The following is a 23,455-nucleotide window of genomic DNA, read 5'->3' as shown; positions in this document are numbered from 1 at the left end:
TAACAATGTTCTTTAAACATGCAAGACACAATTGATTGCAACAAAATAATTAAGATAAGGGAAGAGAGAATGCAAACACAATTTTATACTGGTTCGGCCACTTCCCGTGCCTAGGTCCAGTACTCAAACAACTCACTTGAGATTTCCACTATCTTTATAAATTCCTTTACAAAGTCTGAACCACACAGGGACAACCCATCCCTTGTGTTCAGATGCTTTACAACAAGAGACTTACAGTCTCTTAACCAATCTCATTGAATAAGAAGAATGAAAGAAGAATTCTCTCTTCAAGAGAAGAATATTACAATGAAGATCATGTAAGAATCCTTATAGATTTTGCAAGTGTTTGGTCAAGGATTTCTTTTGAGAGAGCATTTGACAATGAAGTTCTTTTGGAATCTCTCTCATTGTCTTTTGAGAGGATAAGACATTTTTGCCAAGCAAAACTCTCTCTTCAATTTCATCCCAAGTCACACATATATATAGGCCTTTGATGACCATTCAAAATCCAAATAATAAGATGTGACTGTTGGCGATATTCCTTGAAAATCCTCTCTGGTAATCGATTACATAATTAGTGTAATCGATTACACAATTGTTTTTCTTGAACAGTTGTGACCCTTCATTTAAAATTTGAATTCCCAACGTTTAGAGTCTCTGGTAATCGATTACACACTTTCAAACCATTGGTAATCGATTACATGTATTGGTATTCGATTACATGTGCCTTGAATGACTTGAAACCTTTCATTGTGAGGCAAGGCTTGATCTTGAAGAAATCTTGAATCAAGGCTTTGTTTGTTGAAACAATCTTGTATTAATCTTTAAGCAAAATGAGCCTTGTTTGATTCTTCTTTTGACATCATCAAAATCATGTATACATACATTCACATTCTCCCCCTTTTTGATGATGACAAACATGTGATTTCTTCTCAACACCATCAAAGCTTGCATGATTTACATTCTCCCCCTTTCTCAAACAAATTCTTAATTCTTCTTGACATCATCAAAATCTTCATGATTTACAAAATAAACTTATAGTCATGTTGGAAAAAATATGTTAAAGTAATACAATGTTATGGTCACTAAGAAACTTTTAAAAAATAATCAAAACATGTCTATTTTTTTGTAATACAATGTTATGGTCTTTGCAACCCGAGAAGATGTTTTGCAGTGGGCTCGAACGGTTGCCCATGAAAACGGTTTTGTTGCAGTAATTATGAGGTCTGATACATATACTGGTAGCAGAGGAAGAACTTCATTTGTGTTAATTGGGTGTAAAAGGAGCGGTAAGTACAAGTGTAGGAAGAAAGAATTTGTTAGAAGAGACACATGCACTAGAAAATGTGGTTGTCCCTTTAAGATTCGTGGAAAACCAGTGCATGGAGGTGAAGGTTGGACGATGAAGCTGATATGTGGGATTCGCAACCACGAATTGGTGAAGACCTTAGTTAGACATCCATATGCTAGGAGATTGACAGATTATGAGAAGAATATCATTGCTGATATAAGTCGAATGTGAAACCAAGAAACATCCTGCTAATGTTGAAGGAGCACAACGCCAACAGTTGCACCACAATCAAAAAAATCTACAATGCAAGAAGTGCATATCGTTCTTCAATCAGAGGAGATGACACTGAAATGCAACACCTAATGAGGCTCCTCGAACGTGACCAATACATTCATTGGCATAGATTGAAGGATCAAGATGTGGTGCGTGATTTGTTTTGGTGTCACCCAGATGCAGTTAAGTTATGTAATGCATGTCATCTTGTTTTTTTTATAGACAATACCTACAAAACAAATAGGTACAGGCTCCCATTGCTTGACTTTGTGGGGGTGACACCAACCGGGATGACTTTCTCTGCTGGGTTTGCATATTTGGAGGGTGAGCGCGTGAAAAATCTTGTATGGGCATTGGAACGGTTTCGAGACCTTTTTTTAAGAAACGATCGTCTTCCTGTTGTTATTGTCATAGACAGAGACCTAGCCCTGATGAATGCTGTGAAAGTTGTGTTTCCGGAGTGTACGAATTTGTTGTGCAGGTTTCACATAGACAAGAATGTGAAGGCAAAGTGCAAATCGCTAATTGGTCAGAAGAATGCCTGGGACTACGTAATGGATAGCTGGGGTAACCTAGTAGATTGTCCTTCGGAACAGGAGTTCCCTGAGCACCTTCAAAGGTTTCAAGTAGTGCATTCCCCGTGGCCAATGTTCGTAGACTACGTATGTGAGACATGGATTGTCCCACACAAGAAGAAATTTATCACGGCCTGGACGAATAAAGTGATGCACCTAGGCAACACAACAACAAATAGGTATTTAAATGTTTTATTATTTTAGTCAAGTTTCTTTTAATGATTGTTTGGAATATTATTGTTATTAATTTGTCTTCTCTATTGTGTGTTTTAAATGTAGGGTTGAATCTGCTCACTGGTCTTTGAAAAGGATATTGCAGAATAGCGTTGGAGACCTCTGTAGTGTTTGGGATGCAATGAACAACATGATGGCGTTGCAGCACACTGAAATTAGAGCATCATTCGAAACAAGTACGCATGTCGTTGGTCATGTTTTTAAGAAAACCTTATACAAGAGGCTTCTGGGAATGGTGTCAAGGTACACTTTAAATGAAATTTTGGTTGAGTTTGAGCGCGTACGTCATTTCAAAGACAATTTGTCTTCTTGTGGTTGTGTCTTGAGAACCATGCTAGGTCTTCCTTGTGCATGCGAGCTACAAAGGTATGATGGTGGCAGCATCCCACTGGATGCAGTCCATATGTACTGGAGGAGACTTAGTTTTTCAGACCAGAAGCTATGTGAGGTCGAAGTCAGCATCAAGGAAGAGATGGATAGAATATATAAAAGATTCAAGGAACTTGATGTTTGCGGGAAAGTTACTTTCAAGAGTAAACTCCGAGAATTCGCGTTTCCCGATGAGACCTCTATGTGTCCTCCTCCAACAAAGGTTAAGACGAAAGGTGCCCCAAAAAAGGTAATGAAAAGAAGCAAAAGATCGGCAAAGCGTGATCCATCTTATTGGGAGTATGTTGATGCTTATCATTCGGTTCAAAACAGCAACACCTTAGTTAGACCCAGTGCATCATCTTTTGAACCACTGAAGCCAGCAAGGAAGATCCCCATGTTGGATCAATTTCCGCCATTTATGCATGGTTTCATTGAGGATGTTGTTGATGTGAAAGCGGATGGTAATTGTGGATATCGGTCAGTTTCCGCTTTGTTAGGTGTGGGAGAAGAGTGTTGGGTCGTGATGCGTAACGAATTGATTAAAGAACTTGGCAAATGGTCGCAAGACTACATAAAGATCTTTGGTGGTACGGAGAGATATGAACAGTTGAGGTTGTCCCTACACGTGGATGGGTTATCCAAGGTATGTGTTTTATGCTTTTTATTTATATAAATAATGTTTACATGAGTGACACGTGTATTTTTTTTGTGATTTAGGTTAGTATGGACAGATGGATGGATATAACAGATATGGGATATGTAATTGCGTCAAGATATAATGTAATCCTTGTATCATTGTCACGACAACAGAGCTTCACATTTTTTCCTCTCAGAAGTCGACCACCGACCGATTCTTCTATGCATCGCATGATATGCGTCGGACATGTGTTTGGCAACCATTTTGTTCAGGTCCATTGAAAATTCGTTTACTCAAATAATTTCAATTATTGAATGAGTTGGTTTATTCGTCTAAGTTATTATTGTAATTTCACTTACAACATGTTTATCTGAAAGATCGTTGTCCCTTACCGTCTATGGTGTTGTTGTGGTCAAGCAATTCGTATCCAGAGGCAAAACAATGGCCAACTGCATTTGTAAGTAGAATGCAACACTACTTAAGCCTAATGACAATTAATACAACGCACGTAGACCTAAGCGGACACTGAACTTGTAATATTTATGTATCTATATTTATGATTGGATTTATGTTCATGTAATTAATGAATTGTTGCGTGAACAAATTGACTAGCTTGTCCATTTAAAAGCAATTACGTGACAGGACAATTACTAGCGTTAGTCGACATTGATTGACGTGACACGACAATTACTGACGTGTCAAACTGTTATATTTTTGTTCAACGGAATGCTAGTTATATGTTTCTAATAGGCCCAAAACCAAGTTTTTTATTTTATTTTTTGTGCCTCGGTTTGAGGTGCGATTCGATTGAACGGGGCGCTGCTTTTATTTTTTTGGGTTCCTTGACGTGCAAACATGACAAATAGCAGCCATCGACAGTCTCAAGCGGCTCCCAGATAATTTTAAAAAAAGCCCGAACAGGGGTACTTAGGCATGTTTCTAATAGGCCCAAAACCAAGTTTTTTTTTTTATTTTTGGTGTCTCGGTTTGAGGTGCGATTCGATGGAACGGGGCGCTGCTTTTATGTTTTTTTGGGTTCCTTGACGTGCAAACATGAGAAATAGCGGCGCTCGACAGTCTCAAGCAGCTCCCACATAATTCTAAAAAAAGCCCGAACAGGGGTACTTAGACATGTTTCTAACAGGCCCAAAACCAAGTTTTTTTTATTTTTGATGCCTCGGTTTGAGGTGCGATTCGATGGAACGGGGCGCTGCTTTTATTTTTTTTGGGTTCCTTGACGTGCAAACATGACAAATAGCGGCCCTAGACAATCTCAAGCGGCTCCCACATAATTTTAAAAAAAGCCCAAAGGGGTACTTAGGCATGTTTCTAACAGGCCCAAAACCAACTTTTAAATTTTTTTATTGTACATATATATATGGTTAAATTATATAATTTCAGAATGGTTATAAATTGTAACATTTAAATTACATATTTAATTTTAATAACAAAGCAAATTTGACCAAAATTGGGATAAATTAATTTTACCTCACTTTCAAAATGGTTTTACATCAATTTTTCTTCTAAAAAAAACCAGATGTACTGAAAACAAAAAATAGAGATGTTTTGATTATTTTTTTAAAGTTTGTTAGTCACCATAACATTGTATTAGTTTAAAATATAAATCAATTTTATCACTGACTAATTTTTTTATAAAGGCACATATTTATTACTACTAAAAAAGTAATTTATACTGATACAACTTAATTTTATTTATTAAATACTATTTTAATTCTAAAATACTATCTTTTCCTAAAATAAATACTATAAATAATAAGTTTATTTTACATATTTTTTTTTCTTTAATAAAATTGTGATGTCATAATTTTTTTTCTTTCCATATTTGAATGAATGGAATAACATTATTTTTAACATGACAATTTTTTTCTTTTCCTAAAACAAATAATATATATATATATATATATATATATATATATATATATATATATATATATATATATATATATTGAAATTAAATTACAAAGTAGGAGAAAATCTCCTTGTTAAATTATTTTATCTTCTTTAATTTATATATTCAAATACCATTATAAATGTGACTCATGTGTGTGGTTTATATTTAAATTTGAAACCATATATTTATAGAGAGACAAACATAAATTATAAATGATGTAAGTAAATGTGTTTTATCACATACATAAACAAATACTAAAATAAATAATTTAAATACAATAAAAATATAAATCCTAATCTATGCGGCATCTCTGTCGCGGTCTAAGACTTCTGTCATACCCTAATTTCGTCCGGGGACCTTTGCTCGATGACATGCGACCATTCTTTGGTCCTCGTGAGGTGCTTGGCACCCATCATTAGGCAATTTGTGAAATTCCAGGACATGCCGAAAAACCAAAAAAATATTGATGCACAATCCGTAAGTTTCCGTGACACACCGGAAATCAAATGGAAGCATCGTTGCATAATTAAGTGAGGTTCCGTAACATTCCGTAAGTCAAAAAGGGGATGATTATGTAATCCGCAAGGTTCCGTAACATTACGGAAAGAAAACAAGTATCGTTACGAAATTCGTAAGTTTCCGTAACTTTACGAAAAAAGAATCACCAAAAAACAGCAGAGGGGGGGGTGTACTTAGTAAAAATGGGGGTGCAAATAGCACCCAGGCCCATTTGGGCCCTCCAGAAGATTCCTCCAGAAGGCGGTTGCTTCTGGAGGAAGCAACCCTGCTCGCCTGGGCGAGCTGAGCTCGCCTGGGCGAGCTGGGCGGCAACCACCTCCCCTATTTTGCTATAAATAGGGGAGGAAGTGAAGAAGAAAGGGGTCCAGCCCCTTAGGCACTTCTCTCTCTTTCGAATTTGCTTGGAAAAATTGTTTCCGTGAAGAAAATCTAAGCCGAGGCGCTTCCGAAACGTTTCCGTAACGTTTTCCGTGAGGAATTTCGCAAAGATTTCAACCGTTCTTCGACGTTCTTCATTCGTTCTTCATCGTTCTTCGATCTTCAACGGGTAAGTACCTCGAACCAAGCTTTTCAATTCATTCTATGCGCCCGTAGTGGTCCACATTGTGTTTCGTGCATTTTTATTCTCGTTTTGTTTACTTTTTATACCCCCTGTTGACGTGCTTAAGCCATTTTACTTAAGTCGTTGCTCGCTTAACTTAAAAATAAAATAAATTTCCACCGATCATTTGAATTGTAACATCCGTTAATTTCGGTTAAAATGAATTCCGACCGTTCGGTCGTGCCGTAACCACGTTGGAAATCAAAAAGAGGTAAAAAATAATATAATAATAAAAAAAAGACATCTTTTAGTAAAATAAAGCGGAAAATCAAGTGGACATTTTCTCTTTGGGATTTCTCATTCTTAATCGAATTGATTAATAACTAAAGTGAAACTAAAGGCTAAAATCAATTCGCCTAGTCAAGCTCGTCCATAAAAAATAGGCTTTTAAAGTTTGTCATTTCATTTCCTCACTAAGTAAAATGGATCATTTTTAAGGTCCAACGCCTTAAAATGATCACCTCTTAAAGTAAAAAAGAATCACTTGATAAAAAAGAACTACGTAGGTCTGATTTCCTCATCCCAAATTGAGGAATACGTAGGAGCAAAGGGAAACACCCTTGTCGACCACAAAAAGAGAAAATATAAAAAGGGTATAAAGGATATAGAGACATAAAAAAGGAACATAAAAAATCAAAGTCATGTTTGCACATTCGATTAAAGGCTGTCGTCCCTTGGGGCGGACGTGTGGGGTGCTAATACCTTCCCCATGCGTAAATACAACTCCCGAACCTTTCAAGTTCGTAGATCGCGTCTTTTCCGGTTTTTCCGACGTTTTCCTCAAATAAACGTTGGTGGCGACTCCGCGCGTATTCCTTTCGTGGAACACGCATCCAGCGAGTCACGCGTCGCCCTCCCGCCGAAGGGTAGGTTGCGACAGTTGGCGACTCCGCTGGGGACTGTTTTTTAGAGAGTTAGGCCATTTAAATCTTGTGCAATGTTTTATCATGACTTACCCCTTTGTTGGTTTCCTTTCATTATGTTCTTGTGTATATAAAACTCTTTGTTGCTTTTAGTGCGTTTTAAATGTATGCGTGAAGTAAATATTTATTCATTTGATGCACACAAACACCAACACTATTTGCACACACTGTGAGTGAAAAAGGGCCCTATACCCGGGTTCATAGGAGCATAAGGAGTGGAGGTGAATCTGTGATCATGCTAGGTCTCCGACTTGCTTGATTACAGTGAACCCTCATCTAGAGCTTTTCTCTTTGAAAACCTATTGTTGCTAGTAGTCCCTACTGCTACAATGTGTTCTTCAAAGGGGATGATACCTCTAGAAACCATCAAGAGAGATATAACTACCTTGGGGATTATTGCTAAAAGCCTAGTTAGTTCTCTCCCTTATAGGTCCTTTAAATAGGGGCACGAAGCAAACACGCTGCGTGCCATTTTTCACACTGCCATGCATGAGTATCATATACCCTTTTGCTTATGTTCGGTAAATATTGTCATACTGTGTACATTCCCGCATTGTGTCTTTTGCATAGGCATTGCATACGGGTTCTGTCTTGATCCCTACTGTAAACAAACCAACGGAGGGTCCGTGTCACCTTCTTAAAAACGTGCTTGGGGGCATTTTGCTACCCCTAGACGTCGTATCTAAGAAGGGAACAAATTCCCCGGACCCCCGCATTCCTAGATTGCATCTGTGTCATATGCATTCCATCATGCATTCATCCATTCCACCCATGAGATATCGGAGTTTTGATTTGCACCAGCTTTTATCTCACTTTAGTAAGCATGGGAACAAATCAAACCGGCAAGAGGTTCTACCAAGTCAAGGTCAAAAGCCCAGATACCACCAGCATCAAGGAATTAGGGCGGTTGATGGAACCCCTCCAAATGCAAGCCTTCCGCAAGACTTACGGAAAGATCTTAGAGTTGACCATAGCAGAGGTGTCCATAGAAGCCATTGCATCACTTACCCAATACTACGACCAGCCCTTGAGATGCTTCACATTCGGGGACTTCCAATTAATACCAACCATTGAAGAATTTGAGGAAATTCTAGGATGTCCTCTCGGGGGAAGGAAACCATATCTTTCCTCCGGGTGTCTCCCCTCTTTAAGCAGAATTGCAACTGTGGTCAAGGATTCAGCCAGAGGTTTGGACCGCATAAAACAGACTCGGAACGGCATAGCGGGCCTACCACAGAAGTACTTAGAAGACAAAGCAAGGGGTATGGCCAATCAAGGAGAATGGGTCCCGTTTATGGATGTGTTAGCTTTGCTAATTTTTGGGGTCGTCCTCTTTCCAAACGTGGATGGTTTGGTAGGCCTAGCAGCAATCGACGCTTTCCTTGCCTACCACCATAGCAAGGAAAGTCCGGTGGTAGCTGTCTTGGCAGATCTATTTGACACATTTGACCGAAGGTGCGAGAAGAGTAGCGCACGGATCATCTGTTGCTTACCCGCCCTCTGTGTTTGGTTGGTTTCACACTTGTTCCAACAAGACACAAGACATCCATGTCCGCTCCTGAGCCATCGCTCGTGTACTGAAAAGAGGAGAATGGATTGGGACCAGCTCTTGGCCGGGATAGGAAGTAGAACAATCAGTTGGTTCCCCCGATGGAAGGAAGGAAAAGAAGGAGTCCTTTTCTCATGTGAAAGATACCCAAACATTCCGCTGGTAGGAACGAGGGGTTGTATTAATTACAATCCCACGCTCGCTATAAGACAACTAGGGTACCCCATGAGGGGAGCACCGACGGAAGAAAGCATGTCTCCTTTCCTTGTGAGGGATCTCGGCGCACAAAATTCCAAGACTATACAAAGAATCCATAAGGCATGGGAAACCCCGTTAAGGAAAGATCAAGAGCTTAGAGGCATTCGTAATGGCATCATTGGTGGGTACCACGAATGGCTGAAGGTTCGCATACGAGGTTTAGATTGGCTCGCCAAGTTAAAAGTCGTCAGCGAAGAGAATTTTGAAGCACCGGAAGAGGACGAAGAAGTCCAAGCTCTCAAAAGCGAGTTAGGAAAGGCAAAACTCGCCAAGGAGAAGTTCAAGTTGGCTGCTACACACGTTCGGAAGGAGTGCGCCGGGTTACAGGAAGAGAACGCAATTGCCGCAAGAGCCCTTGAACAAGAGACCAAGAGGGCTCGCAAGGAAGAGTATGGCCGGAACAAATTTCGCGGAGCTCTATGGGGTAGCAATAATGAACTCAAGTTGCGAAGGGAAGAAAGGGACCAGTCGCGAGCACATAGCATGGTTCTGAAAGAGGAGTTGATTGCTTGTTCAAGGTCCAAAAGAAGCTTGTCTCAGCGTCTATGCGAGACGGAGACCAACATGTTAGCTATCATCGCCAAGTACGAAGAAGAGTTAGGTCTAGCCACGGCCCACGAGCATAGAATCGCGGATGAGTATGCTCAAGTATATGTGGAAAAAGAGGCTAGAGGAAGGGTGATCGACTCTTTACACCAAGAGGCAACCATGTGGATGGATCGGTTTGCTCTTACCTTGAACGGGAGTCAAGAACTTCCCCGATTGTTAGCCAAGGCCAAGGCGATGGCAGACACCTACTCCGCCCCCGAAGAGATTCATGGGCTTCTAGGCTATTGTCAGCATATGATAGACTTAATGGCCCACATAATTAGAAATCGTTAGGAAACTTGTATGGTCCCTCCGACCTTGACTAGACATGACTTCCTTTTTGAAATAAAATGAGTTGGTCCCATGTTTCTACTCCAAAAAGCTTGTGCAAATCAAATCACTCCTACATCTCATCTCTAGCATGCATTTTCTTTCTTTACCCACTCCTCACGTTTGGTTTTTTGGGGAAAACACCATAACTAAACGCGCCGCAAGGGATCCCTATCGCACCAGATCCAAATCTAGAACGATGGGTGATCAAGAGGAGACACAGGAACAGATGAAAGCCGACATGTCGGCTCTGAAAGAACAAATGGCCTCCATGATGGAGGCCATGTTAGGTATGAAGCAGCTCATGGAGAAGAACGCGGCCACTGCCGCCGCTGTCAGTTCGGCTGCCGAGGCAGACCCGACTCTCTTGGCAACTACGCACCATCCTCCCTCAAACATAGTAGGACGGGGAAGGGACACACTGGGGCACGATGGCAGCCCTCACCTGGGATACAACCGAGCGGCTTACCCTTATGGATTGCCGCCCAACTATTCACCACCCATCTTGCAAGAAGATGCGGGCCACATTGCTTCTCCCGTCCATGAAAAGGAACCTCCTCAGCAGCCCGACGAAGTCCATAAAGACCCTCAAGATTATGCTCGGAGGGATGTCGAGTTTTATCCCCCGATCCCCGAAGGGCCGGCACCAGGCACGTTGCCTCAACCCAACCTCGCAGCATCGCCAATAGTTTTGTCTATGGAAGGGCCGCCCCCGGCAACTGAAGAAAGGAGGAAGCTCGATCTCCTTGAGGAAAGATTGAGGGCTGTGGAAGGATTTGGGGACTATCCGTTTGCAGACATGACGGATCTTTGCTTAGTACCCGATGTTGTTATTCCCCCGAAGTTCAAAGTGCTGGACTTCGACAAGTATAAAGGGACGACTTGTCCCAAAAACCATCTCAAAATGTACTGCCGTAAGATGGGCGCCCATTCTAAAGATGAAAAGCTGTTAATACACTTCTTTCAGGATAGCTTGGCCGGAGCTGCGGTAGTGTGGTACACTAATTTGGAAGCTTCCCGTATCCGTACTTGGAAGGATCTGATTACCGCCTTCCTAAGGCAGTATCAGTACAATTCTGATATGGCTCCTGACCGTACTCAACTGCAGAATATGTTCAAGAAAGAGGGTGAAACCTTTAAAGAATATGCGCAGCGATGGAGGGATTTGGCGGCACAAGTAGCTCCTCCCATGGTTGAGAGAGAGATGATCACCATGATGGTAGACACTTTGCCAGTGTTCTACTATGAGAAGCTAGTGGGTTACATGCCGTCCAGCTTTGCGGATCTGGTGTTTGCCGGGGAAAGAATCGAGGTTGGATTGAAGAGAGGAAAGTTTGATTACGTTTCCTCCACAAACGTGAACGCCAAAAGAATCGGGGCAACAGGGGCAAAAAGGAAGGAAGGAGATGCCCATGCCGTCTCTTCAACACCCGCGTGGGTCAAACCCCAGCAAACACCTCATGGTACCCATCAGTACGCGCAACATCACCCAAGCTTCTCGGCTCATGCTGGGAACGCCTCTAGTTCAACACCCGTGCAGCCTAAGGCACCCACCCAGAGGGAAGCTCCCCAAGTTCCAACTCCGAACACGGCTCGACCGGCCGGTAACTCCAACACGACAAGGAACTTCCCTCCAAGGCCATTGCCGGAATTCACCCCGCTCCCGATGACGTACGAAGATCTTCTACCATCCCTCATCGCCAATCATTTGGCCGTGGTAACTCCCGGAAGGGTCCTCGAACCCCCTTTCCCGAAGTGGTATGACCCTAATGCAACTTGCAAGTACCATGGGGGTGCCCCGGGGCATTCCGTCGAAAAATGCTTGGCCCTTAAATACAAGGTCCAACATCTAATGGATGCCGGATGGCTGACTTTCCAAGAGGATCGGCCCAATGTGAGGACCAACCCGCTCGCCAATCATGGAGGGGGAGCAGTTAATGCAGTTGAATCCGATAGGCCCCACAGGTCCAAACCTTTAAGAGATGTGGCAACCCCTAGGAGGTTTATCTTTGAGGCCCTACAAAAGGGAGGTGTAATTCCCCATAGTGGGTGTAAGGAGGATTCCTGTCTGCTACATTCCGGCAAGATGCATGACATGGAGACGTGTTTGGAAGTAGAGGAATTGTTACAGCGGATGATAGACCAAGGTCGACTAGAAGTCGGCATTAAAGGAAAAGAAGAGCAGCATATATGCATGCAATCTACGGAGGGGAGCGGTGTTGCGAAGCCCAAACCCTTGGTGATATACTTCACTAAAAGTGCAGCCTCGCAAAAGCCCGGGCACCCCTTAATGGCCAAACCTGTTCCTTTCCCGTACCAAAATAGTCACGCGGTCCCGTGGAGATATACACCTCCGGGGAAGAAGGAAGAAGAAGTCACTGACGTCAGCTCGCTGTCAGCTAAAGTAACAAATATCACGGGGCTGAGCGGTGTGACCCGTAGTGGTCGTGTGTTCGCACCTCCGGACCTACCAGTCCAACCCGCCGACGTCAAGGGAAAAGGAAAAGTGGTGGAGGAACAAGATGGCGAAGCACCCCACGCTTCGAATAAAGATATGCCAGCAAAGGGGCCCCCAGAGAAAAGGGATGGTAGAAAGGAGGTGTCGCTAGAGGAAGCCAGTGAGTTCCTGCGGATAATTCAGCAGAGCGAATTCAAGGTTATCGAACAGCTCAACAAAACCCCGGCTAGGGTCTCGCTGCTAGAGTTACTTATGAGCTCCGAGCCTCATCGGGCTCTGCTAGTAAAAGTGCTGAACGAGGCTCACGTGGCCCAAGATATTTCGGTAGAAGGTTTCGGAGGGCTGGTCAACAATATCACTGCCAACAACTATCTTGCCTTCGCCGAAGAAGAAATCCCCGCCGAGGGGAGAGGGCATAATAAGGCTTTACACGTATCAGTCAAGTGTATGGACCATATCGTGGCCAAGGTACTCATCGATAATGGTTCCAGTTTAAACGTGATGCCTAAGAGCACTTTGGACAAGTTACCATTCAGTGCTTCCCATTTAAAACCAAGTTCAATGGTGGTTCGGGCCTTCGACGGCACTCGCCGAGAGGTTAGGGGAGAGATCGATCTCCCAGTACAAATAGGCCCTCACACCTGTCAAGTCACCTTCCAAATAATGGATATTAACCCCCCCTACAGCTGCCTGTTGGGGCGCCCTTGGATCCACTCAGTGGGAGTTGTGCCTTCTACACTCCACCAAAAGCTGAAATTCGTAGTGGAAGGGCACTTGGTCATCGTGTCAGGCGAGGAAGATATCTTGGTAAGCTGCCCATCCTCCATGCCTTATGTGGAAGCCGCAGAAGAATCGTTAGAAACCGCTTTCCAGTCTTTTGAGGTGGTCAGCATTTCCTCCGTGGACTCCCTCTTTGGGCAACCTTGTCTGTCCGATGCGGCGGTAATGATGGCCCGAGTTATGTTGGGGAACGGTTATGAACCCGGGATGGGTTTAGGCAAAAACAACGGCGGCATAACTAGCCTGATAAATACCCAAGGAAATCGTGGGAAGTATGGTTTAGGCTATAAGCCCACTCAGGCGGACATGAAAAGAAGCATCGCAGGAAGGAAGAACAGTGGTCAAAGTTCACGTTGGAGACAAGAAGGTGAAGGAAGCCCGCCCTGCCACATAAGTAGAAGCTTTATAAGCGCGGGTTTGGGAGACAAAGGTCAAGCGTTCGTGATATGCGAAGATGATATTCCGAGTACTTTGGATTTGGTACGACCATGCCCTCCTGATTTCCAGCTGGGAAATTGGCGAGTGGAGGAACGCCCCGGCATTTACGCAACAAGCATAATGTAAACCTTTACGATTTTAAAAGCTCTATAGTTGGGCCTAGGCTTTAGAGTTTTCATTTTGTTAAGGCTTTGTGTCTTTTGTTTTTGAATTTATAATACAAGGATCTTTCTTCATCTGTTCCTGGTCTCTACCCATTCTCATTCATTTGCATGTTTACTTCTTTTTCTGAAACGGCAGATTCGATGACGAGTCCCCCGAAGGTACTAATACCTGGGACCCGTCTATCAACTTCGAGCAAGAAATGAACCAAACGGAAGATGAAGGAGATGAGGATGTGGGACTTCGTTCGGAACTAGAAAGAATGGTCGCCCATGAGGACCAAGAAATGGGGCCTCATCAAGAAGAAACAGAGCTAGTAGACTTAGGAATTGGCAGTGGAAAGAGGGAAGTAAAGATAGGTACAGGCATTACCGCACCTATCCGTGAAGAATTAATAATCCTGCTAAAAGACTACCAAGACATCTTTGCTTGGTCATACCAAGATATGCCCGGTTTGAGTTCTGACATTGTGCAGCACCGATTACCTCTAAATCCCGGGTGCTCCCCGGTAAAACAGAAATTGAGGAGGATGAAGCCCGAAACATCCTTGAAGATAAAAGAAGAAGTGAAGAAGCAATTTGACGCTGGATTTCTGGCCGTCGCTCGGTATCCAGAATGGGTTGCCAACATCGTACCAGTTCCTAAAAAAGATGGGAAAGTACGAATGTGTGTAGATTATCGGGACCTGAATCGGGCCAGTCCCAAGGACAATTTTCCTTTACCACACATCGATATCCTCGTAGATAACACGGCCAATTTCGCTTTATTTTCCTTCATGGACGGTTTCTCTGGTTACAATCAGATAAAGATGGCGCCCGAGGATATGGAAAAGACTACTTTCGTCACCCTGTGGGGAATGTTCTGTTACAAGGTGATGTCCTTTGGACTCAAGAATGCCGGGGCAACTTATCAACGGGCCATGGTAGCTTTGTTCCATGATATGATGCATCAAGAGATCGAGGTCTACGTGGACGACATAATTGCTAAATCTAAATCTGAGGAAGAACACCTTGTCAACCTGCGGAAGTTGTTCGAAAGGCTTAAGAAATATCAATTAAGGTTGAACCCCGCTAAATGTACCTTTGGGGTCAAATCAGGGAAATTGCTTGGTTTCGTTGTAAGCCAGAAAGGGATAGAGGTAGACCCCGAAAAAGTGAAGGCTATCCTTGAGATGCCAGAACCCCGTACAGAGAGGCAAGTCCGAGGTTTCCTGGGGCGCTTGAATTATATTGCCAGATTCATATCGCAGCTCACAGCCGTTTGTGAGCCGTTGTTTAAACTCTTGCGCAAAAACCAAACTGATCGGTGGAATGAGGATTGCCAAGAGGCTTTTGGAAGGATCAAAAAGTGCTTAATGAGTCCTCCCGTGCTTATGCCACCAGTACCGGGAAGGCCTCTCATTTTGTACATGACAATTTTGGACGAATCAATGGGGTGTATGCTGGGGCAACATGACGAATCCGGGAAGAAAGAGCGCGCTGTTTACTACCTAAGTAAGAAGTTCACGACCTGTGAGATGAATTACTCCTTGCTCGAAAGAACGTGTTGTGCTTTAGTATGGGCATCCCATCGCTTAAGGCAGTACATGCTGAGCCATACTACCTGGTTGATATCCAAAATGGACCCGATCAAGTACATCTTTGAAAAGCCAGCTCTCACAGGACGAATCGCCCGGTGGCAAGTCTTGCTATCTGAGTTTGACATAGTCTACGTCACCCAAAAGGCGATAAAAGGAAGCGCTTTGGCGGATTATTTGGCTCAACAGCCTCTTAACGACTACCAGCCCATGCATCCGGAATTCCCGGATGAGGACATCATGGCCTTGTTCGAGGAAAAATTGGACGAAGATCGGGACAAATGGACTGTATGGTTTGACGGAGCGTCAAACATTCTAGGTCATGGCGTTGGGGCAGTGTTGATCTCTCCGGACAATCAATGTGTACCTTTCACAGCCAGGCTAGGATTCGACTGCACCAACAACATGGCCGAATATGAAGCATGTGCCCTAGCCGTCCAGGCAGCAATTGACTCCGATGTCAAACTACTCAAGGTGTACGGCGATTCAGCGTTGGTAATCCATCAGCTGAGAGGAGAATGGGAAACTAGAGATCCCAAGCTGATACCCTACAAAGCCTACATCAAGGAGTTGGCTGAGACTTTCGATGAGATCTCCTTCCATCATGTTCCCCGCGAGGAAAATCAAATGGCGGATGCACTTGCTACGTTGGCATCTATGTTCCAGCTAACACCGCACGGGGACCTACCCTACATTGAATTTCAGTGTCGTGGCAAACCCGCACATTGTTGCCAAGTGGAAGAGGAACGGGACGGAAAGCCCTGGTATTACGACATCAAGCGATATGTCGAAAGCAAAGAATACCCGCCAGAGATTGCCGACAACGATAAAAGGACATTGAGGAGGTTGGCAGCCAGCTTCTTCATGAGCGGAGGCACACTGTATAAGAGAAATCACGACATGACACTCCTGCGATGTGTGGATGCCAAGGAGGCAAATCACATGATCGAGGAAGTCCATGAGGGCTCGTTTGGAACACACGCCAACGGGCATGCTATGGCCAGGAAGATCTTAAGAGCAGGTTATTACTGGCTTACCATGGAAAGTGATTGTTGTGTCCATGTGAGGAAGTGCCACAAATGTCAAACATTCACGGATAATGTCAATGCCCCACCGCATCCTCTGAATGTCATGTCCGCCCCTTGGCCTTTCTCCATGTGGGGAATAGATGTCATCGGGGCCATTGAGCCCAAGGCCTCGAATGGTCATCGCTTCATCCTCGTAGCAATAGATTATTTCACCAAGTGGGTCGAGGCGGCTTCATATACCAATGTCACGAGGAATGTGGTGGTCAGGTTCATTAAGAAGGAGATCATCTGCCGATATGGTTTGCCAAGGAAGATTATCACGGACAACGGCACCAACCTGAATAACAAGATGATGGGGGAAATGTGCGAGGAGTTTAAAATCCAGCATCACAATTCCACACCCTACCGGCCAAAGATGAATGGAGCCGTGGAAGCAGCCAATAAGAATATCAAAAAGATTATCCAAAAGATGACCGTGTCATACAAGGATTGGCACGAGATGCTCCCATTCGCGTTACACGGTTACCGGACTTCAGTACGAACGTCAACTGGGGCAACGCCGTTCTCATTGGTATATGGGATGGAGGCGGTGTTACCATTTGAGGTAGAAGTCCCGTCATTAAGGATCTTGGCAGAATCCGGATTAAAGGAATCAGAGTGGGCTCAAACACGCTACGATCAGCTCAACCTCATTGAGGGTAAGCGCTTAACGGCCATGAGTCATGGGCGCTTATACCAGCGAAGAATGAAGAGTGCATTCGACAAGAAAGTACGCTTATGCAAGTTCCATGAGGGAGACCTTGTACTAAAGAAAATGTCCCATGCTGTCAAGGACCATCGAGGGAAATGGGCCCCGAACTACGAAGGGCCTTTTGTTGTGAAGAGGGCTTTTTCTGGAGGAGCCCTGGTGCTTACCAACATGGATGGCGAAGAGCTACCTTCACCCGTGAACTCTGATGTCGTCAAACAATATTATGCTTAGAAGCTGGGGCAATTAAGGATGTCGCTGCATGTTCTCTATCTTTATGCGTTTTCTAGATTTCCCCCCAGGATTTTCCGGTCTGTTGTATCTCTTGTTACGATCTTTCAAAGAAATAAACATGGATTTGAGGCTTTTAGTCCTCACGTTAGTTTCACACCTTGCGTTAATTTGTGATCGCCTGAGCCCTTCCGCTCAGTTCATGGGATCCCCCAAGCGCTTAATTAGAATTGAACCTGAACCAACTTTCCCTAAATTTTCTGCGTTTGAAAACATCCATGCATACGCATACGCATACGCATGTATATTGTTGTGGTAAAACAGGGGCAGGATCACCTTGGGCTACCTTCTGGAGGGGAGACAAAACATGAACGGCAGAAACCAATCAAGGTAAGGTAATGATGCGGTCAAGATTGGCCATACCTGGTTGTTTATTACTTGCAGGTACTTAAGGATGAACGCAAGCGGGGATGGGGTCACGACCGACCGATCGTTGCCCTTGCTCTGTGCGAAACAAGCAGGGAATGTCGCTGCAAGGCAGCCCCGTATCCTTTGTATTTTGCAGCTTTCTTTTACTATTTGCTTGTTTTAAAAAGGAAAAGAGTAATAATAAAATAAGTAATCAACGCCTAATTCTAACCTAAGTAAGTTCAAGTTAGGCAAAATGATAATCCATGAGAAGGGAGGGGACATGGTTAATGTTCCCCTCAAAAAAAAAAAAAAAAAAAAAAAAAAAAATGCAGGTTAGCTCGCCTGGGCGAGCCACCCCTGCACCAAATTATAAAAATGACGAAAGGGGGGGCGTTTTTACATTCAAAAAACTCTTTTCCCCCCTTTCAAAAGCCATACCCACGGGATTGACGAATTTGCAGCCCTAGGGTCATCCTTTTTCGCATTTTTTGATTCCGTTTTGCGCTTTTGTTCATCACCAACAAGTAAGTATTCCATCCCTAAGCTTTCTAGCTTTTCATTGGTGTATTTTGATCTCCTTTTGGTGCTCTAAATTGTGGGGGTGTGCTCAAATATATGGGGCAATTTTGATTTGTTTTCTTGCTTGATTAGGTTGAATTAGGGGTTGGTATGAGATGGCCCTAGGCCTATAATGCATTTTGAAACAATAGGACATGCCACATTGTCCCCGTTCTCTTGCTATTGATGCCTAAACGCGCGCCCACCAAGTGTTCGGTGAAATGCCTCAATGGCATTAGCGTGTGACTTTTGTAAGGAGACAACCCATGGGGTATTTTGGTTTGTGCATATTTTCTAATATGTATTCATTCCCGAAAAAGGCTAGAGTAATTGCCCCACATATATCCTAGTCCTAGAAACTGAAATTTTATGCAAAAAGAGCACAAAAGGAGGTGCATATTGGGTAAAGTTACCCTTTTTTGGCCAGCAATCAGCTATGGGCCACGCTACAATATTTTCCCTATGCCTAGATGGTTAGGAATTTTGCCCATCATAAATGTGTAGGTTTAGAACAGGTAGCGAAATACCTTTGGCAATTTATACTTTGGGTATGATGGCAAAATACTTGGATGTATGTACATATAATTTTTGGTAGTCAAAATGTCTCACAAAAAAATACACATAAATATGTTGCATGTTATGTAAAGAAGATACATTACCAAAAAAATGTATACCTTTTAATTTGAATACAATTTTAGTTAGCAAAGGAAAATATACTGGAATTTGCATGCGGCTTTAGGTAGCAAAAACTTGAAAAGAGCATGAAATGTAGCACCTTATTGTGTAGATAGTCAAGATTCATCATAAAGTTTGTGTATGTATAGGTATTAGAAATACCAAGAGGTGTACATGTGCAATTTTTGGTACCCCAAAATGCTTTGGGTATGCATGTATGTGAATTTAGCCAAGGAGATGTGTGGGATGTAAGTAACAAATACACCCTGGAAGTACGTGTAAATAATCTAGGTAACGGAGCTGCCTTGATTGTATATGGGTGCATTTTTCGGTTAATAGAATGTCTTGTGCAAGAGAACATTTGTAAGGAAGTATGCGCATAAGCTTACTCTAAATTTACATTGATGTTTGTATTTATGGGAGGAGGTTATATGCCATTTTTGCTTTAAAGAGTAACGTCCCACTGGTAAAACTAACTTTCCAAATGTTTGCCTTCGCAGGAATGGCCCCGAGGAAGCTTGCCTCAAAGAGGTCCAGGAAGGACAAGGTGGCCGAAGGAACTAGTTCCACCCCGGAGTACGACAGTCACCGCTTTAGGAGTGTTGTACACCAGCAGCGCTTCGAAGCCATTAAGGGATGGTCGTTTCTCCGGGAGCGACGCGTCCAGCTCAAGGACGACGAGTATACTGATTTCCAGGAAGAAATAGGGCGCCGGCGGTGGGCACCACTGGTTACTCCCATGGCCAAGTTTGATCCAGAAATAGTCCTTGAATTTTATGCCAATGCTTGGCCAACAGAGGAGGGCGTGCGTGACATGAGATCCTGGGTTAGGGGTCAGTGGATCCCGTTCGATGCCGACGCTATCAGCCAGCTCCTGGGATATCCGATGGTATTGGAAGAGGGCCAGGAATGCGAGTATGGCCAGAGGAGGAACCGGTCTGATGGGTTCGATGAGGAGGCCATCGCCCAGCTGCTATGATATGTTTGCCAAGGAAGATTATCACGGACAACGGCACCAACCTGAATAACAAGATGATGGGGGAAATGTGTGACGGAGTTTAAAAATCCAGCATCACAATTCCACACCCTACCGGCCAAAGATGAATGGAGCCCGTGGAAGCAGCCAAAAGAATACTCAAAAAGATTATCCAAAAGATGACGCGTGTCACATACAAGGATTGGCACGAGATGCTCCCATTCGCGTTCACGGTTACCGGACTTCAGTACGAACGTCAACTGGGGCAACGCCGTTCTCATTGGTATATGGGATGGAGGCGGTGTTACCATTTGAGGGTAGAAGTCCCGTCATTAAGGATCTTGGCAGATCCGGATTAAAGGAATCAGAGTGGGCCAAACACGCTACGATCAGCTCAACCTCATTGAGGGTAAGCGCTTAACGGCCAATGAGTCATGGGCGCTTATACCAGCGAAGAATGAGAGTGCAATTCGACAAGAAAGTACGCTTATGCAAGTTCTAGAGGGAGACCTTGTTTACTAAAGAAAATGTCCATGCTGTCAAGACCATCGAGGGAATGGGCCCCGAACTACGAAGGGCCTTTTTGTTGTGAAGAGGGCTTTTTCTGGAGGAGCCCTGGTGCTTACCAACATGGATGGCGAAGAGCTCCTTCACCCGTGAATTCTGATGTCGTCGAACAATATTATGCTTAGAGTGGGGCAATTAAGGATGTCGCTGCAATGTTTCTATCTTTATGCGTTTTCTAGATTTCCCCCCAGGATTTTCCGTCTGTTGTATTCTGTTACGATCTTTCAAAGAAATAACATGGATTTGAGCTAAAAGACTACCAAGACATCTTTGCTTGGTCATACCAAGATATGCCCGGTTTGAGTTCTGACATTGTGCAGCACCGATTACCTCTAAATCCCGGGTGCTCCCCGGTAAAACAGAAATTGAGGAGGATGAAGCCCGAAACATCCTTGAAGATAAAGAAGAAGTGAAGAAGCAATTTGACGCTGGATTTCTGGCCGTCGCTCGGTATCCAGAATGGGTTGCCAACATCGTACCAGTTCCTAAAAAAGATGGGAAAGTACGAATGTGTGTAGATTATCGGGACCTGAATCGGGCCAGTCCCAAGGACAATTTTCCTTTACCACACATCGATATCCTCGTAGATAACACGGCCAATTTCGCTTTATTTTCCTTCATGGACGGTTTCTCTGGTTACAATCAGATAAAGATGGCGCCCGAAGATATGGAAAAGACTACTTTCGTCACCCTGTGGGGAATGTTCTGTTACAAGGTGATGTCCTTTGGACTCAAGAATGCCGGGGCAACTTATCAACGGGCCATGGTAGCTTTGTTCCATGATATGATGCATCAAGAGATCGAGGTCTACGTGACGACATAATTGCTAAATCTAAATCTGAGGAAGAACACCTTGTCAACCTGCGGAAGTTGTTCGAAAGGCTTAAGAAATATCAATTAAGGTTGAACCCCGCTAAATGTACCTTTGGGTCCAAATCAGGAAATTGCTTGGTTTCGTTGTAAGCCAGAAAGGGAATAGAGGTAGACCCCGAAAAAGTGAAGGGCTATCCTGAGATGCCAGAACCCCGTACAGAGAGGCAAGTCCGAGGTTTCCTGGGGCGCTGAATTATATTGCCAGATTCATATCGCAGCTCACAGCCGTTTGTGAGCCGTTGTTTAAACTCTTGCGCAAAAACCAAACTGATCGGTGGAATGAGGATTGCCAGAGGCTTTTGGAAGGATCAAAAAGTGCTTAATGAGTCCTCCCGTGCTTATGCCACCAGTACCGGGAAGGCCTCTCATTTGTACATGACAATTTTGGACGAATCAATGGGGTGTATGCTGGGGCAACATGACGAATCCGGGAAGAAAGAGCGCGCTGTTTACTACCTAAGTAAGAAGTTCACGACCTGTGAGATGAATTACTCCTTGCTCGAAAGAACGTGTTGTGTCTTTAGTATGGGCATCCCATCGCTTAAGGCAGTACATGCTGAGCCATACTACCTGGTTGATATCCAAAATGGACCCGATCAAGTACATCTTTGAAAAGCCAGCTCTCACAGGACGAATCGCCCGGTGGCAAGTCTTGCTATCTGAGTTTGACATAGTCTACGTCACCCAAAAGGCGATAAAAGGAAGCGCTTTGGCGGATTATTTGGCTCAACAGCCTCTTAACGACTACCAGCCCATGCATCCGGAATTCCCGGATGAGGACATCATGGCCTTGTTCGAGGAAAAATTGGACGAAGATCGGGACAAATGGACTGTATGGTTTGACGGAGCGTCAAACATTCTAGGTCATGGCGTTGGGGCAGTGTTGATCTCTCCGGACAATCAATGTGTACCTTTCACAGCCAGGCTAGGATTCGACTGCACCAACAACATGGCCGAATATGAAGCATGTGCCCTAGCCGTCCAGGCAGCAATTGACTCCGATGTCAAACTACTCAAGGTGTACGGCGATTCAGCGTTGGTAATCCATCAGCTGAGAGGAGAATGGGAAACTAGAGATCCCAAGCTGATACCCTACAAAGCCTACATCAAGGAGTTGGCTGAGACTTTCGATGAGATCTCCTTCCATCATGTTCCCCGCGAGGAAAATCAAATGGCGGATGCACTTGCTACGTTGGCATCTATGTTCCAGCTAACACCGCACGGGGACCTACCCTACATTGAATTTCAGTGTCGTGGCAAACCCGCACATTGTTGCCAAGTGGAAGAGGAACGGGACGGAAAGCCCTGGTATTACGACATCAAGCGATATGTCGAAAGCAAAAGAATACCCGCCAGAGATTGCCGACAACGATAAAAGGACATTGAGGAGGTTGGCAGCCAGCTTCTTCATGAGCGGAGGCACACTGTATAAGAGAAATCACGACATGACACTCCTGCGATGTGTGGATGCCAAGGAGGCAAATCACATGATCGAGGAAGTCCATGAGGGCTCGTTTGGAACACACGCCAACGGGCATGCTATGGCCAGGAAGATCTTAAGAGCAGGTTATTACTGGCTTACCATGGAAAGTGATTGTTGTGTCCATGTGAGGAAGTGCCACAAATGTCAAACATTCACGGATAATGTCAATGCCCCACCGCATCCTCTGAATGTCATGTCCGCCCCTTGGCCTTTCTCCATGTGGGGAATAGATGTCATCGGGGCCATTGAGCCCAAGGCCTCGAATGGTCATCGCTTCATCCTCGTAGCAATAGATTATTTCACCAAGTGGGTCGAGGCGGCTTCATATACCAATGTCACGAGGAATGTGGTGGTCAGGTTCATTAAGAAGGAGATCATCTGCCGATATGGTTTGCCAAGGAAGATTATCACGGACAACGGCACCAACCT

General features: G+C 44.1%; 2 protein-coding genes across 2 annotated transcripts in view; one reads left to right on the top strand and one right to left on the bottom strand.

Moving 5' to 3' along the window:
* The first annotated feature begins 1,141 nt into the window (after positions 1–1,141).
* LOC114411118 lies at positions 1,142–1,522 on the top strand. The gene has a single exon (XM_028374875.1). It carries the CDS (start codon positions 1,142–1,144, stop codon positions 1,520–1,522), a length of 381 nt encoding a protein of 126 aa, XP_028230676.1.
* A 2,226-nt stretch (positions 1,523–3,748) lies between these two features.
* LOC114411117 overlaps positions 3,749–23,455 on the bottom strand; it is a 33,250-nt gene continuing 13,543 nt past the window's right edge. The window contains exon 7 of the mRNA XM_028374874.1: positions 3,749–3,831. Within this exon, the coding sequence (XP_028230675.1) occupies positions 3,749–3,831 (83 nt within the window). The remainder of the gene's footprint in view (positions 3,832–23,455) is intronic.

Source organism: Glycine soja, chromosome 5, assembly GCF_004193775.1.
Source record: "Glycine soja cultivar W05 chromosome 5, ASM419377v2, whole genome shotgun sequence".
NCBI classification, from domain to species: Eukaryota; Viridiplantae; Streptophyta; class Magnoliopsida; order Fabales; family Fabaceae; genus Glycine; species Glycine soja.
This window is presented reverse-complemented; position numbering and strand designations above follow the sequence as displayed.

Bases quoted from the DNA above. Each gene is read 5' to 3' on its own strand.
- LOC114411118 (XM_028374875.1), top strand. From the start codon at position 1,142: ATGGTCTTTGCAACCCGAGAAGATGTTTTGCAGTGGGCTCGAACGGTT.